This window comes from Eucyclogobius newberryi, unplaced genomic scaffold (assembly GCF_026437365.1).
Source record: "Eucyclogobius newberryi isolate DKJ021-1_F unplaced genomic scaffold, fEucNew1.0.hap1 SCAF_1, whole genome shotgun sequence".
In the NCBI taxonomy this organism is placed as follows: domain Eukaryota; kingdom Metazoa; phylum Chordata; class Actinopteri; order Gobiiformes; family Gobiidae; genus Eucyclogobius; species Eucyclogobius newberryi.
The window spans coordinates 30,949,621-30,962,585 of record NW_027315723.1 but is presented as its reverse complement, the minus strand read 5'-3'; the positions used below and the strand labels follow the sequence as shown (position 1 = coordinate 30,962,585).

Genomic DNA, 12,965 nt, shown 5'->3' with positions numbered 1-12,965 from the left:
GCGACATTGGCTCTTTAACATTGTAATGATTGCAGATGCTGCTTGTTGGTGCTTTAATGCCCTTTGCCCCACGAGGACTCTTTATGAGCCTTTGATCATCCGAACAGTGTAATATCAGCACCTGGGAGCCAGGTGCTAATCCAAGTATTGACGGACCGTGGGACTGTTTCCAGTCTATGCACTTTTTAAACTCTAGCAATATCTTTTCCAATAAACATAACCTGAGCTCGGAGAGGGTAGTTTTGATTGGACAGATGCTTCTCTGCCCTGGAGGAGCGGAGCTTATTGACCTGCAACACAACTCGACAAAGACGGCGCTATCGACTTGACAATGAACAAAATGCAAAATAAGTTTTGTGAAAAAAAACTCATGAGCTGTTTTACTCAGTTGATTAAATGGACGGATTTAAGTTTCGGTAAATGCCTGTTTTCAAATCAGATAGCATCCATTACAATCATTCTAGTTTAAGCAAAGTCATATGGAAAATACTGCCTACAAAGTACAGAAATTAATATTGAAAAGATAGCAGAACTGCAAGTAAAAATAGTATTATTTTCATCTCTCAACCATTTCATTTTGGCTTTAAACATTGAATGATGATTGACGTGTCTTGCCTGGTCATGTTTTTCCATTTTAAAATCTAAAATCCCAACAAAAACAAAACAAAAAAGTCTGTTCTTCATGTTCAACGCCACATAATCTTTGTGTTAAATTTGTATTGAAGAATGTCCCAAATGACTGCATTAAACATATATCTAGTAGACACCAAAAAGAGACAAGAAGGTGGCCAATCCTCCACCAAAAAAGTTACATTATGCACCTTTAACATGTCAATAAGAATGGCTAATAAAACCTTTATCCTTTATCATTTATCCCCTCTAATCCTACTTTTAACCCTCTAATTGTTGGAAAATAAAGGTGTTTTTCAATTGAAACGCAATCAATTAAATAAATATGATGAAATAAATAATAATAATATATATTCTGGGATGTATAGTGCTTGGAACATGGACATCAGTGAGTCTCTCACATTGATGCAGATTCCCAGCAGCCGTTGTGTGTCATCGTGGTGATTTTCTCGTGGCATTAGGTGCATCCTGGAGCGGCCATTACACACTCGGCGTAAATGTTTAATTCACCATCAGCTTTTGTGGAAGACGTGGGCTAAACTCACGTCCCGCGGAGAGAACAACGCACTCAATCTGACCTGCCCACTGGGACGTGTTTGTATCAGCTGACGTCTTCTCCTGTCAGATGGAAATGACTATTGCTTTTTTAAAACAGCCCGTCTGAAAGTCCCGTGCATTACCCTTGAGTCGTCCCATAATGCACTTCATGCGCAGGGACCTTGACCTACATCGACACAGAACGAGACCATAAGGATTTGTTCCCCTGGGCTTCTTTTAGAACAGACCAGCACACAACCTATTTAAACTAAAACAATGCCTTTACTTTACATTACAATATATTTCACCAATGTAATTAGGTTAGTTAAATATTTGCTTTCATAAATTGTGTTGCGTGAATGTCTAGGAATGAGTCTCGTTGTCCTGTAGCCTGTTTACCCCGAGTAAAGCCCATTTAGTCAGTTTGGTAAACCATTTTTAGGGATGTGCCAGTATCAGGATGTATCTATCATGGACTTCGTATCGTGAGGTTCTTCTACTGTTATTTTTTATTATTTACTTCTGTGCCTAAACTGTGTTGCAACAGTGGAATTTCCCCATTGTGGGATAAATAAAGGTTATCTTATCTTATCTTAAACAGAGGCAGGCAATCCATACAATGTAGGCTAATTTGAAGCTTAGTCCAAAATTATTTGCCTTAAAAGAGACACAGAATACTTTTAGTCTCAAACTTCTTAAACATCATATATATTATTTTTACCTTTTGTCCATTGTAAACTGTTAAATTGATCCAAAACAAGTTACGAGTAACAGAAATGGAACCATTCACTTACTTCCTGCCTGTTCATTTTCATCTACTTGGTTTTGTTGTTGAAAAATGGCTCCATGTCATTAAAAAAATAAAAATAAACACAAGTTAGTATGAGGAAGTGGGAGGGCATAGGGGGTAGGTGAACATAGACTTTATTGAACACTCACGCCTGAAATGTGGGACACTCTGAATAAAACTCGTGAGCACACTTATAACACGTTTAAAAAGCTCTTAAAGGTACATTTAGCTAGCGTGATACGTCCCCGTTAAACGTAGCCTCTCCCTCGTGCGCGTACGTTTATAACTCCACGCCGCACCTGGCTCTTCCCCCCACGCGCGCGCGCTTCTCTCACGTTGCCCGTTAGTAATCACGTGCGCGCTTATCTCGCGCTCTCATTGGTCCCGGGGCCGTGAGCGCGCGCGCGGGTCCCATCCTCCGTGAATGCAGCAGCGAGTGTTTCTGCGCTCCATGGCAACAACACGCGAGCCGCAGCAGCCGCAGCAGCCGCAGCCGTGCTCCGCCGCCAGCCGCGCACGTCCTCTCCGCCGTTCTCTCCCCTACCTCCGGTCTCCGCCGCGACACGCTCCCCGCCAAGGCACCGCGGCTATGACACGCCGGGGGTCCGCGTGAGACGTTACCGACCGCCAAGGTGACAGGGGCGGCACGCGGGAGAGCGCAGCAGCTGTACCGGGGAAACGGGAGCACTCCGGCGGCAGAGTGACAGCAGACGCAACCGCCGCTATCGCAACGGCCGCGCGCGACGGCCGCGTGCGGGATGCTCCCACTAGTTTGAGCGGCTTCAAAAGAAGAAGAAGAAGCGCTGGTTCATCTGTTTATTCACGCAAAAGAGAATTAAAAATGGAGCCGTGCCTGGAAAGCTAGACGCGGCTGTTGTTGTTTTGTATTTATTTCCTGCCAGAGCTCAGCGCGTCGACCGTCGGCTCTGCCCGCGCGTCGAGCCCCGCGTCTCGTCACCGCATCCGAGGCGTGAAGATGGCGACCGGCTCCGGTTGGCCGCCGCAGCCGTTCTACTCCCCGGCCGCGGGTCAAGGCAAATTCACCACCTCGACCTCGACGACCAGCCTGTCCTTCCAGCCCGGCATCACCATGGAATATACCCAGGACCTGCACCTGAAGATGAGCAAGAAGATCGCACAGCTGACCAAGGTAAGGACCCCGCCGCCGCGTGCCAGACCCCGGGCACGAGCGAGGATCAAACTGCTCCACAAACGTCTTACTCACGCGGGGTCAATAAATGCTCCTCCTCGTTTTGACGGAACAATGGCCTCTTATTTACATCATGTCCTCATTCTGCACAAGTGATTTGCAAAATAATCATTGACATTTTTGGCCACTGACTCTATGAATGACTCGTGAATGCAATCAATGGGTTTGAGGAAATGAGGAGAAATTGGGGTCGTTGCCATGGCGATTTACAATTTGCAACAAACTGTCTTTTAAATGGGGAAGAAGTCCTCAAAAACAGGTCTTAAAAAGTGCTACATTTGATGTTGGATGGTCTTGAATCGTCTTATGTTTGTTGAAAAATGGTGTTTAAAGTCTTTCATTTGAAGTGTCTATGTTGAAGGACCTCGCTTCCCACGTAGATTTATCCACATTAAATGAAGAATGTGTTGAAGGTATTACGTTTGTTGTGAAGGCCAAGCATCAGATGTGCTTATCTTTGTTCTGAAAGCAATGCCCTTTAAGGTTTACACGAACAATACCTGTGGTGAGGATAGCATTCCTATAAAATGTCATTTAAATGCATTTTCATAACGGTGTATGTGTTTTTAAAGTGTGCGTGGTCTTACATTTTGATGGCCAAGGTTTAAATTTGACATTAACAGTTGTGCAGGATCCCTGAACATGTTGCACATAACAGGAAGTTCAAACACATAAATAGATCCCTTATAGGCGTTTGTAACTGTATTATTGTTAATTCAACCTTATACCCTGTCTTAAAGCCTATAAGTACAGAAATACAAGACCAGGACCGGTCATTTCTGCAAAAAACTCATTTATTTAACATGGAAACACTAGAAAATAGATTTTTTTCAACTTGAACTGCAACAAGTGGACACTAAAAGTATGTCATTATTTACTTTGACAAGAACCATTTTCGAGTTCAGTTTAAACCGACACAATTGCACTGTCCAAACGCAGTAGAATCCATTAGCGCGTAGCCGTCTGCTTTATGAGAACCCAATGTTTTTCACGAGCCTTTTCAAATTCGACCCACAAAATCGTTATCGTAATAAGAAATGACGAGCAAATGACCTGTAAACAACGACCGCCTCAAAAGAATGAATCGTAACTTCTTCCCCCTTTAAAAGTAGATAACCACCCTTCATTCAACCGTACGTCGCCGCTAACGACCACATTCATTAAACATACCATGAATCACTCACTACGCCGCTTTATTTGCCTGCGTCGATGTTTGCTTAGAGGCCTTATACGTAATTGCTCGGCTCAACCCAGCTCTAAACTTTGATTGCGTTTAATGACACGGTTGGAAATTAGAGAGGATACGTAGATTCCATCGCCGTCCGTTTATCCCGGTACGTGCCTCGCTCCGAATCGGCTGCCTCCCGCCCGAGGATACGTCTTCTGAGGCGTATTTGTCGCTGAAATATTTATGTACAACACGCGCCGGAGTTGTTCAAAGTACCGGCGACGTGTTGCTACCATTTTGCGGTGGCGGTCGGCGTCGCGAGGGGGCGATTTTGACCTTGTTTTGGGGGTTGGGTGAGCTCGAAGGTTTCCCCCGAGGACAACAGCTTTCATCTCTACAAAATGACAGGTTTGTAACGTTCACCGTGGGTCAAAGCGTGTTTTGGCCTCAGGTGTGTCGTTATCATCAAGCCGGCGGTCCTCGCTCGTCGCCCCGCACACGCGCTCCGTCCAGGTGGGCTCTGAAGCAGCTCTATGAAAACACTTTGACACCTTTGACACAGCAGGTTTTCGACGGGTTTCGAGTTCGCTGAAGGGAGGAAGTTAAAGACACTTATACTTAGGGATACTTAGGAATACTTGGGAATGTATACTTTTATATTTAGGAATGCCTAGTTTGCTAATAAGTTGTGTCCCAGGGGCGACTGTGTGCAACCTCAGACGTAAAAGTTGATTGTTCTTGCGTCAGTGTTTGCTCAGAGTAAAGCATTAGTCATTGATTTTATTACATTTTAACACAGTATAATCATAATGTAAGAGATTTAAATTTAGACTATGTTTGAGTCAGTTATTTTTGTATGAGCTGAGACTGAAGCAGTTGTTTTTGGCATTTGTCTTGACTTTAATGCCATAGATGGGACGAGGTACAAGTTCCACAAGACGAGACGAGATTTTTGACACGTTAAAAAGATAAATAAACTGCGGTCCAGTTCACAATTTTGTATACATTTTATTTCATGTTTGGCCTGTCGTCGTAGCACTGCTTGTTGGAACAAAATCTTCTCAATGGACTTTTTTTTGTCCAATCATTCTCCTCATTTGTGCGCGATTTTGCACCGATTTTTATCTTTTATCTTGCGGCACGAGATCTTGTCCCAATCAACGAAACCAAATAATAACAATGCTTTAATCACGAATCCAAAACGTTCCCTCTCAAGCGGAACGGAAAATAGTTATTTGCCTGCTTCACCCGGCTAAACACATCTCTATTTCCATCCAAACAATGTCGGGCCGCGTTATGTCCCATCGCGTCCCACGATTCCCTGGGGCGACACATCTGAGGCCCGTGCGCCACACTGGAACAGACAAAGCGTGGGCAGTGTGCCAGTGGTGCTCTTTGCCATCTGCTCACCTCGCCCTGGACGCTGGTCCCCGCATCAGTCCCGGGACACCGTGGGCATCGACATGTGGTGAAACGCTGGATTCATACCAAAAACGTTCTACTTCTTCCCGTAGCGAGTGTAAACGAGGCGTAAGGGGCGCTCTCTCCACCTCCCGAGTCCGACTACATCGTCCGAGGACCTCTTTGAACCGGTGTCTCAATATTTCATCAAGTCATTTCAGAACGAGGGTCTGTGTCTGCTGGCACATTTGAATCTCAGGCACATTCATTTTAGAGTCTCATGTTATTATAATGCGGGTATGCAATGAGTCAGAAGCTAATGTCACGCCCTTTACTACAGTATTATTACACGATCGTTGTACCTTGCAATGAAGTGATTTGATTGAACACATTTTGGGACTGAATTTCGAAGTTTTGTTGCTTATTCCTTGTCAACAGGAAGCCGCAAAAAGACAATATGGAGGGTTTGTGACAGGCCAAAACATTTGTAGCAGATGATTATTTTGATTTTATTACGATTCTAAAGTTAGTATTTTTCATTTTGCCTTGAACGGGAAGCTGTATCCAAGAGATGTCTTGAATCACAATATGGCAATTTGATCAAAATATGTAGAAAATTGTCACAGGAAGGAACGACATCACAATTATCACCATACTAATTTGTCTTTGAACGGTGAGTAACTGTTTACGTCCAGTCGAGTGTTGTCACCACGCCGGCGTTTCTAACAGGGAATAAAAACACGAATGGCAGTGCTGCGCGGGATCTGCACGGACGACAAACGAGTGAGCTTTGTGGATGAGTCCTTTATGAACGTGGACGAACCAGACATTTCGATGAATGCATAAATGCTCTGTAAATATTCCGTTTGTCCCATTTCTGCCTCTCGTGCACTTTGTACTTGGAGTGCGCCCATAGCTTTCACGCACGGTCAGTACGTCCCGCCATTGATTACAATTCCCGTGCGGTATGAGATTTCATGATTTGCGAGGCGCGACCTGTTGGCTGTCGCTGTTATTTAAGTTGTCCCGCAGTCATTTTTAATCTCACAAAGGCGCTTTGTGCGACGTCGGCTCCACGATTTCACTGCCAGCGCCTCAGTCTTGATTTATTTTGTGCCGTAGCAGCATTTCTGAATTCATTCTCTCTTCTTTTTTTTTTGTTTTTTGTAGTACTTATGTGTCAAGGGGGTGGCAACTGTGAGGTTCACTGCAATGGCAACAAGTTTAATAGATTGTAATTCAGGCCCGTCTCAAACAGGATGGCAGCTTCTTTAGCATGAGACGGTGTGAAGGCTTCAGAGCTTTAGCCTGGGGTTGACGTGAGGCTCGTCAGCGAAGCCTGGCTAGACTTGAGCGCTGCAGAACTGGCTCCGGATCAAGGTCGTATCGCTCCACGGTTACGAATATATAATAAGTATGATTTTAGATGTGTATATTATGTATAAGTGTGCTGAGGGAATATACCTAAGTTATCGCCCTTTGCTAATGTTCACTACCCCATCGCTGACGGCTTATCCTAACATCTTGTTTTATTGTAGCCAGTGTGATCTTATTGAAGTATCTGCAAGTTTACATTGGGATTTCATTAACCCGGTGTATCTCACGTTGCTATTGGCATCTTGAACTCTTATCTGGAACACTTTTAGACAATCAATTGAATTAACTGTAGGCCGAGTAACCAGCTTCACCTTATCTAAAGAAACTTTATAGGAGGAATTAGTTGGAACACGGAGCATTACATTATTAATGCAGAAGTTATTGCCCAGGGCTGTATTCAGAAGGAACTTGATTTATATACTTTACTATTTTTCTTAGTTCTTATTTAGTTGTTAATACTTTGGTTTCCTCTTTTCCCCAAATAACAAAATGTACTCTCTGGAGATTTTTAGTATGATACTGATCTGGTCAAAGTTGAGTTGCATTTGGGCTCGCAGGCCAACTCAGGCCATCCAAGCGATTTAATCCGGCCCATGACTCATCATCTAGGTCGATTGGTTAAATTCTGGGTTAGCACTAGTTTAGACATAGTTTGGTCTTGGTTTAGTCCTTATTTAATTTAGCTTTAAACCTGTTTTGATTAAGTCAGTCCAGGCTCAAACCTGGTTGGTACTTGTCTAGTCCTAGTTTAATGCTTGTTCAATGCTGATGGGCAATTTTGCAAAGCAGTATTGGTAAAGCATTTTGCATGGTATTTCTCACAAAATCTGATCTGTAGAGTGTTGGGGATATTTTGTGCGGCTGAAAATTATGTCACTGTAGCAGCTTGTTGTGCACATCCGGCCCAGAGTCCTTGGACCTCTGAAAAATCTGGCCCTCTGGAAAATTAAGTTGAATAGCCCTGGACTATACCCTTTATCTTCACACAATATGAAAGAGATAGATTGCTCAATCCTTTCCTGGCCGTGTGGGGACTGCACATTAAAGATTGAGTGTATGTATGTGGTGTGTGTGGTGTTTGTTTGTGTTTGTGTGTGTGTGTGTGTGTGTGTGTGTGTTGATAATCCCGGGTCCAGGGCAGTGATCCACGCTGGCCCGGCACGAGCGTTAGAGAGCAGATGGTCAGAGCTCCACGACTCCTGGCCCGGGACAGCAATACGCCTGATGTGGATTTGAAACGCTGATACTGCTCATCCAAATCCCAACTGCGTATTTAGCACATGCACTCTTTGTTTCTGCGAGGCAAATGGAATGAGTATAAAATGCTCTGACTCTTTGAGCAATTTCCCATGTGGTTTTTGGAATAGGACATTTCAGTCTATTGTAATCGATGAGGTTTACACTCCTTATACTAATAATGTGATGTAAAATAAATGTGTTTGCGTGCTGTTACATAACTATGGTGTGCGATGCAAACTCATTCCTTTCTTAATGGAATATGGATTACATTTGCAATCTATTTTAACTCTACAGTACATGCTAGTGTTGTCGTGATATTCAATTGAGATACTAAGCAATAGGCTTGATACTTAAAACAGATTTTGTTACTACAATAATTAAATAAAAAACTGTATTTTTTTATAGACAGACTGTAATTTTTATGCCAAATTATAGTACTTCATTTAAATACAATGAGAGCTTAAACTAGTTCTGATAAAGCTCAATATCATTCTAAAACTGTACAGTAAAGGTCATGTTTTGTCCTTTTTTTAGAATCTATACTTGCTTAAATTATTATTGGTATTTGTTCAGATTTTAGTATAATTTACCATCAGATTTTTGATACTTTGACAACCCTAGTACGTGTTTGGTTTCTCGTAATTTTTGATGGTTGTCTGCTTTATGCTTGACTTGAGACTGGAGGATTGGTGAAGTATTAAGAAACAAATATTTGATCTAAGATGAACCTGGACTGTACCAAGCCTTCGTATCCGAGGGGTCCAGTTCCTCCTCTGGGTCGTCAACGCTACACTCATAGAGAAGGTAGTGTCGGTCACGTGTGGACATCAGGCTCACTAAACCTCCATATCATAATGTACCTTGTTAAATGGAGCCATACTTGAACTTGATTGAAATCTGCATTCAAGTCTTTCTTAAACCCAGCGTCTTAAATAAACCGGAGCGCCGTTGATTCAATCGGATTAGCGTAGTATTATTTGCAAGTGCCTGAAAATGATGCAACCCTCGGGCTGCCCGCGTTTTCTCGATGGTGTAAACGTCGCTCTCCCAAAATGCCCGCCTCAACACAGACAGGAAGTGTGATGTCACCGCACTGCTCTTTTCAGCAGGACGCCGTCTGCTGCGATTGGCCCGCACTTCCACGAATGTGTAATTTCTAGATATTAATCCGGAGAGAAACGGCGCAGCGTCTCGGCGGGAGCTCGGCGTGCGGGCCTCGTCTTGTGTCGCTCCTGTGCCGATTGCCACAAGTTTCTGTCAGATTTCATTAAGATAGGCGCTGGAGGGGTAGAAGGGGGAGAGGATGTGGGGCCCGGGCTGATGGTGAGTCACTCTCTCCGTGTGTGACCTTGAGCCGTGTGGCCGGGTGGAGTGTAGTACAGCTCTGTTACATCATTATATAATCACCTGAGCAACACTATAGCGCTGCACATGTGGGTTAGTGTGGCACTCCAGCTTCTCCTGTTCACGGCAAAAGGAAGATTGAATGTTGTAGGGAAAATGTGCAATCGCTGTCTTTTAACATTAAAAGACGGTAAATAAAATGCGTTGATTTGCTTTTTTGCATAATTTTTTAGCTTTTTTCTCACTCAATTTTGCTTTTTGTTTCCATTTCTTGCACACTTTCTTTGTCATCAACACACAGACTTCGAATCATATTTTTTAAGGAGCTAGCAGAGTAATAAGTTTAACTGTATGATCCCAACGTTTGTAGCAGTAATAAATGTGTGCGTAGCCTGCTGTGTTCTCATTGTGTAATTGGTTTCCTTTTCATGTTTTGGATGTCAGCAACCAACAAAATATTAAGTAGAGTATATGTAGCAGCACTTTTTTACATCTTAGACCGAGGTTTTGCAAGAGATCATTCCAATCCGTCAGCATTATCAACAGGGTCCCATATAAATCATCATTTGCTATTTGTATGCATCATCGTATTGTTACTGCACATGTACTGACCGTTATTTAACCAGGAAAGTCCCACTGAGATTCGCACTCTATAAAGTCCTATTTCTTTGTTACAGATGCCAAATAGGAACTTATTTGTTATCCTCTAAACCTAATGGTTAAATAACATCGAGGAAAAACTGCTTGTGGCTGCCTCCTCCTCCTCGCCTCCGCTGCCACTCTCCTCTCAGACTTTATGATCCACACACATCTAGACAGAACAGCACTAAAAGGTAAAGAGGAGGACAAAGTATGATTTTAGATGTGTTTTGAGCAGATTTCATAACTCACCATTGATAGAGTTGAAGCACAACACTGGACATGTTCACCAAGTCAGACACTCTTTTTTTCAAACATATGAATGAGGATGTACAGCCTCTTTCCACAGTCCAGGTTTGTGTAAGCTGCAGCTCCTCTCATCACATTTTCTGTCAGAGCGGTCCCAGGTGCTCCACACCTCTCTGCTCCTTTCTCTTTTTCCTCTGCTGAGTTTTGGCGGTGTCTGACCCTCAGTGCTGTCCTGGGAGCATGCCTCTTTGTGACGTGCTCCTTTGTGAGCATGTCACAAAGGCGCCGGTCCAGCTGGCAGCCCGGTGTAAACGCTCCGCTCTTTTCTCACACTTTTTTCACACTTATTGTGCTTTCTCTTTTGTATTTTGTAAAAAAAAAATCTACTTTACTTGTACAATAGGGACACGTGCTGGAATCGCTTTAATTTAACTTGTTTTTGACTTTGTTCGGCTGGATTATTGAGTGTTTTCGTCGTGATGTGCGCTAGCTCTGAGCTAGCCCCCGGCCCCCCGCGCCCTCCGGCCGTCCTGACGTACAGTATGCCGCCGGTACACGTTTATATAAAAGAGGAACTTCATGAATGATCGGGACACGCACTGGAATCGCTTTAATTCAACTTGTTTTGACTTTGTTCGGCTGGATTGAGTGTTTTCGTGTCATCGCGATGTGCCCTGGCTCCGAGGCCCCCCCCCCCCCCCCCCCCCCCCCCCCCCCCCCCCCCCCCCCCGGCCCCCCTGCGCCCCCCCGGCCGGCGCCGTACCGCGTTTACACAAAGGAGGAACTCATGAAACTGCGGAGAACAGTCGTCTTACCCGGAGATCGTCACGTTATCCCGGCGGACATCCTAAGATTTTTATAAGAGATCATCTACTAAGAGTGTTTTTCAAATTTCCTATAAGTTATTTGTTCTTTTCTTCTGTATCTATCTCTGTATCTACCTGCGTTGCATCAATGGAATTTCCCCATGTGGGACAATAAAGGATTATCTTATCTTATCTTATCTTCTTAGCACTCTCTTCTGCCTCTAAAGCAGAGACGTGGAGGCCTGTACAGTGCAGTGTTGGTCTGTTGTTGTTGATGCTGTAAATGGCCTGGAACCAGCCTCCAAACCAGACTCCAAATGGTCCAAAACTCCGCTGCCCGCCTCCTCACCCACACCCGGTCCCGTGATCACATCACTCCCGTTCTCCGCTCTCTCCATTGGCTCCCCATCAAGCAGCGCATAAACTTTAAAATACTCCTCCTCACCTTCAAAGCTCTTCACCTCCTTGCCCCCCCCTACCTGTCTGACCTCCTCATCCCCCACCGCCCCTCCCGAGCTCTCCGATCCTCCTCCTCTCTCACCCTGACTGCACCAACATCCCGACTCAAAAGTTTTGGCGACAGAGCTTTCTCCCGAACAGCACCCCGACTCTGGAACTCCCTCCCCCAACCTGTTCGCCACTCTCCCTCACTCACAACATTCAAATCCCGCCTAAAAACATACCTCTTCACCCAAGCCTATGACCTCCCCTACCCCTAGCCTCCTCTACCCCATTGCCTACTCTTCTACCCCCTGTTACATCCCCATCTTTTTCTCTCTACTTCTTCTGTCTTGTTCATTTTATCTGTATATTAATGTGTATTGTACGTGTTGTCCCCCCCTGCCTGTAAATACCCCCCCCTTTTTTATATATGTTCAGCGTCTTTGGGTCACTGAAAAGCGCTATATAAATAAAAGTTATTATTAGGCCCGAGCGCCGCAAGCTGGCGAGAGGCCTATTAATCTCGTAAGGCCGTGCAAAGCACGGCTGCGAAAGTGCGCACAAAATCGAGCGCGAAGCGCTCGCCCACTTCCAAACACTCACTAACGCACTCCTTCACTCATGCACGCCCCGTGCATACTAATTAGTAGTAGGAAAATGGAACATTACTGTTGTAAACGGGCGAAGCCCGTGCAAAAGTGCGCACTAAACGAGCACTTTACATTGAGATGACGACCGCGAAGCGGTCGTCATCCCCATATAAAGCACTCATTTGCGCTAAGTAGCTCACGAATACGTTCCCCATCTCTTGCATGTTCCGTGCATATAAGCATGTAATGCAAAAATTGAACATTATTACTGTATAGAGGGCCAAAAACACAAAGTGGGCGGAGCCCACTCAAAATTAACGAAAGTACCCGTCAGTGACCAGGGACCCACACCATGAGGTAGGAAAGCGCGAGCGCTTTCCGAAAATGTATAGTTTATGATATTTGAAAAATGGGAAACATTGTTTTCGCATCGGAATATTATTCTTTCTTCTTCTTTCTTCTTCTCGGGACCAACCCCCCTATTTTTCACCCAGTGAACATTGACGAAAAGTCACAAAAATGTTCACACCTCTAAAAATCGTGC

The 12,965-nt window shown here is 44.4% G+C and overlaps 1 protein-coding gene across 2 annotated transcripts in view; it reads left to right on the top strand.

Moving 5' to 3' along the window:
- The first annotated feature begins 2,903 nt into the window (after positions 1 to 2,903).
- The window catches only part of fam184ab (family with sequence similarity 184 member Ab), a 162,497-nt gene continuing 152,435 nt past the window's right edge, over positions 2,904 to 12,965 (top strand). For both annotated transcript variants that reach the window (XM_072443534.1, XM_072443526.1), the window contains exon 1: positions 2,904 to 3,107. In XM_072443534.1, coding sequence (XP_072299635.1) covers positions 2,934 to 3,107 — 174 coding nt within the window. In that variant the 5' untranslated portion in view covers positions 2,904 to 2,933. The remainder of the gene's footprint in view (positions 3,108 to 12,965) is intronic.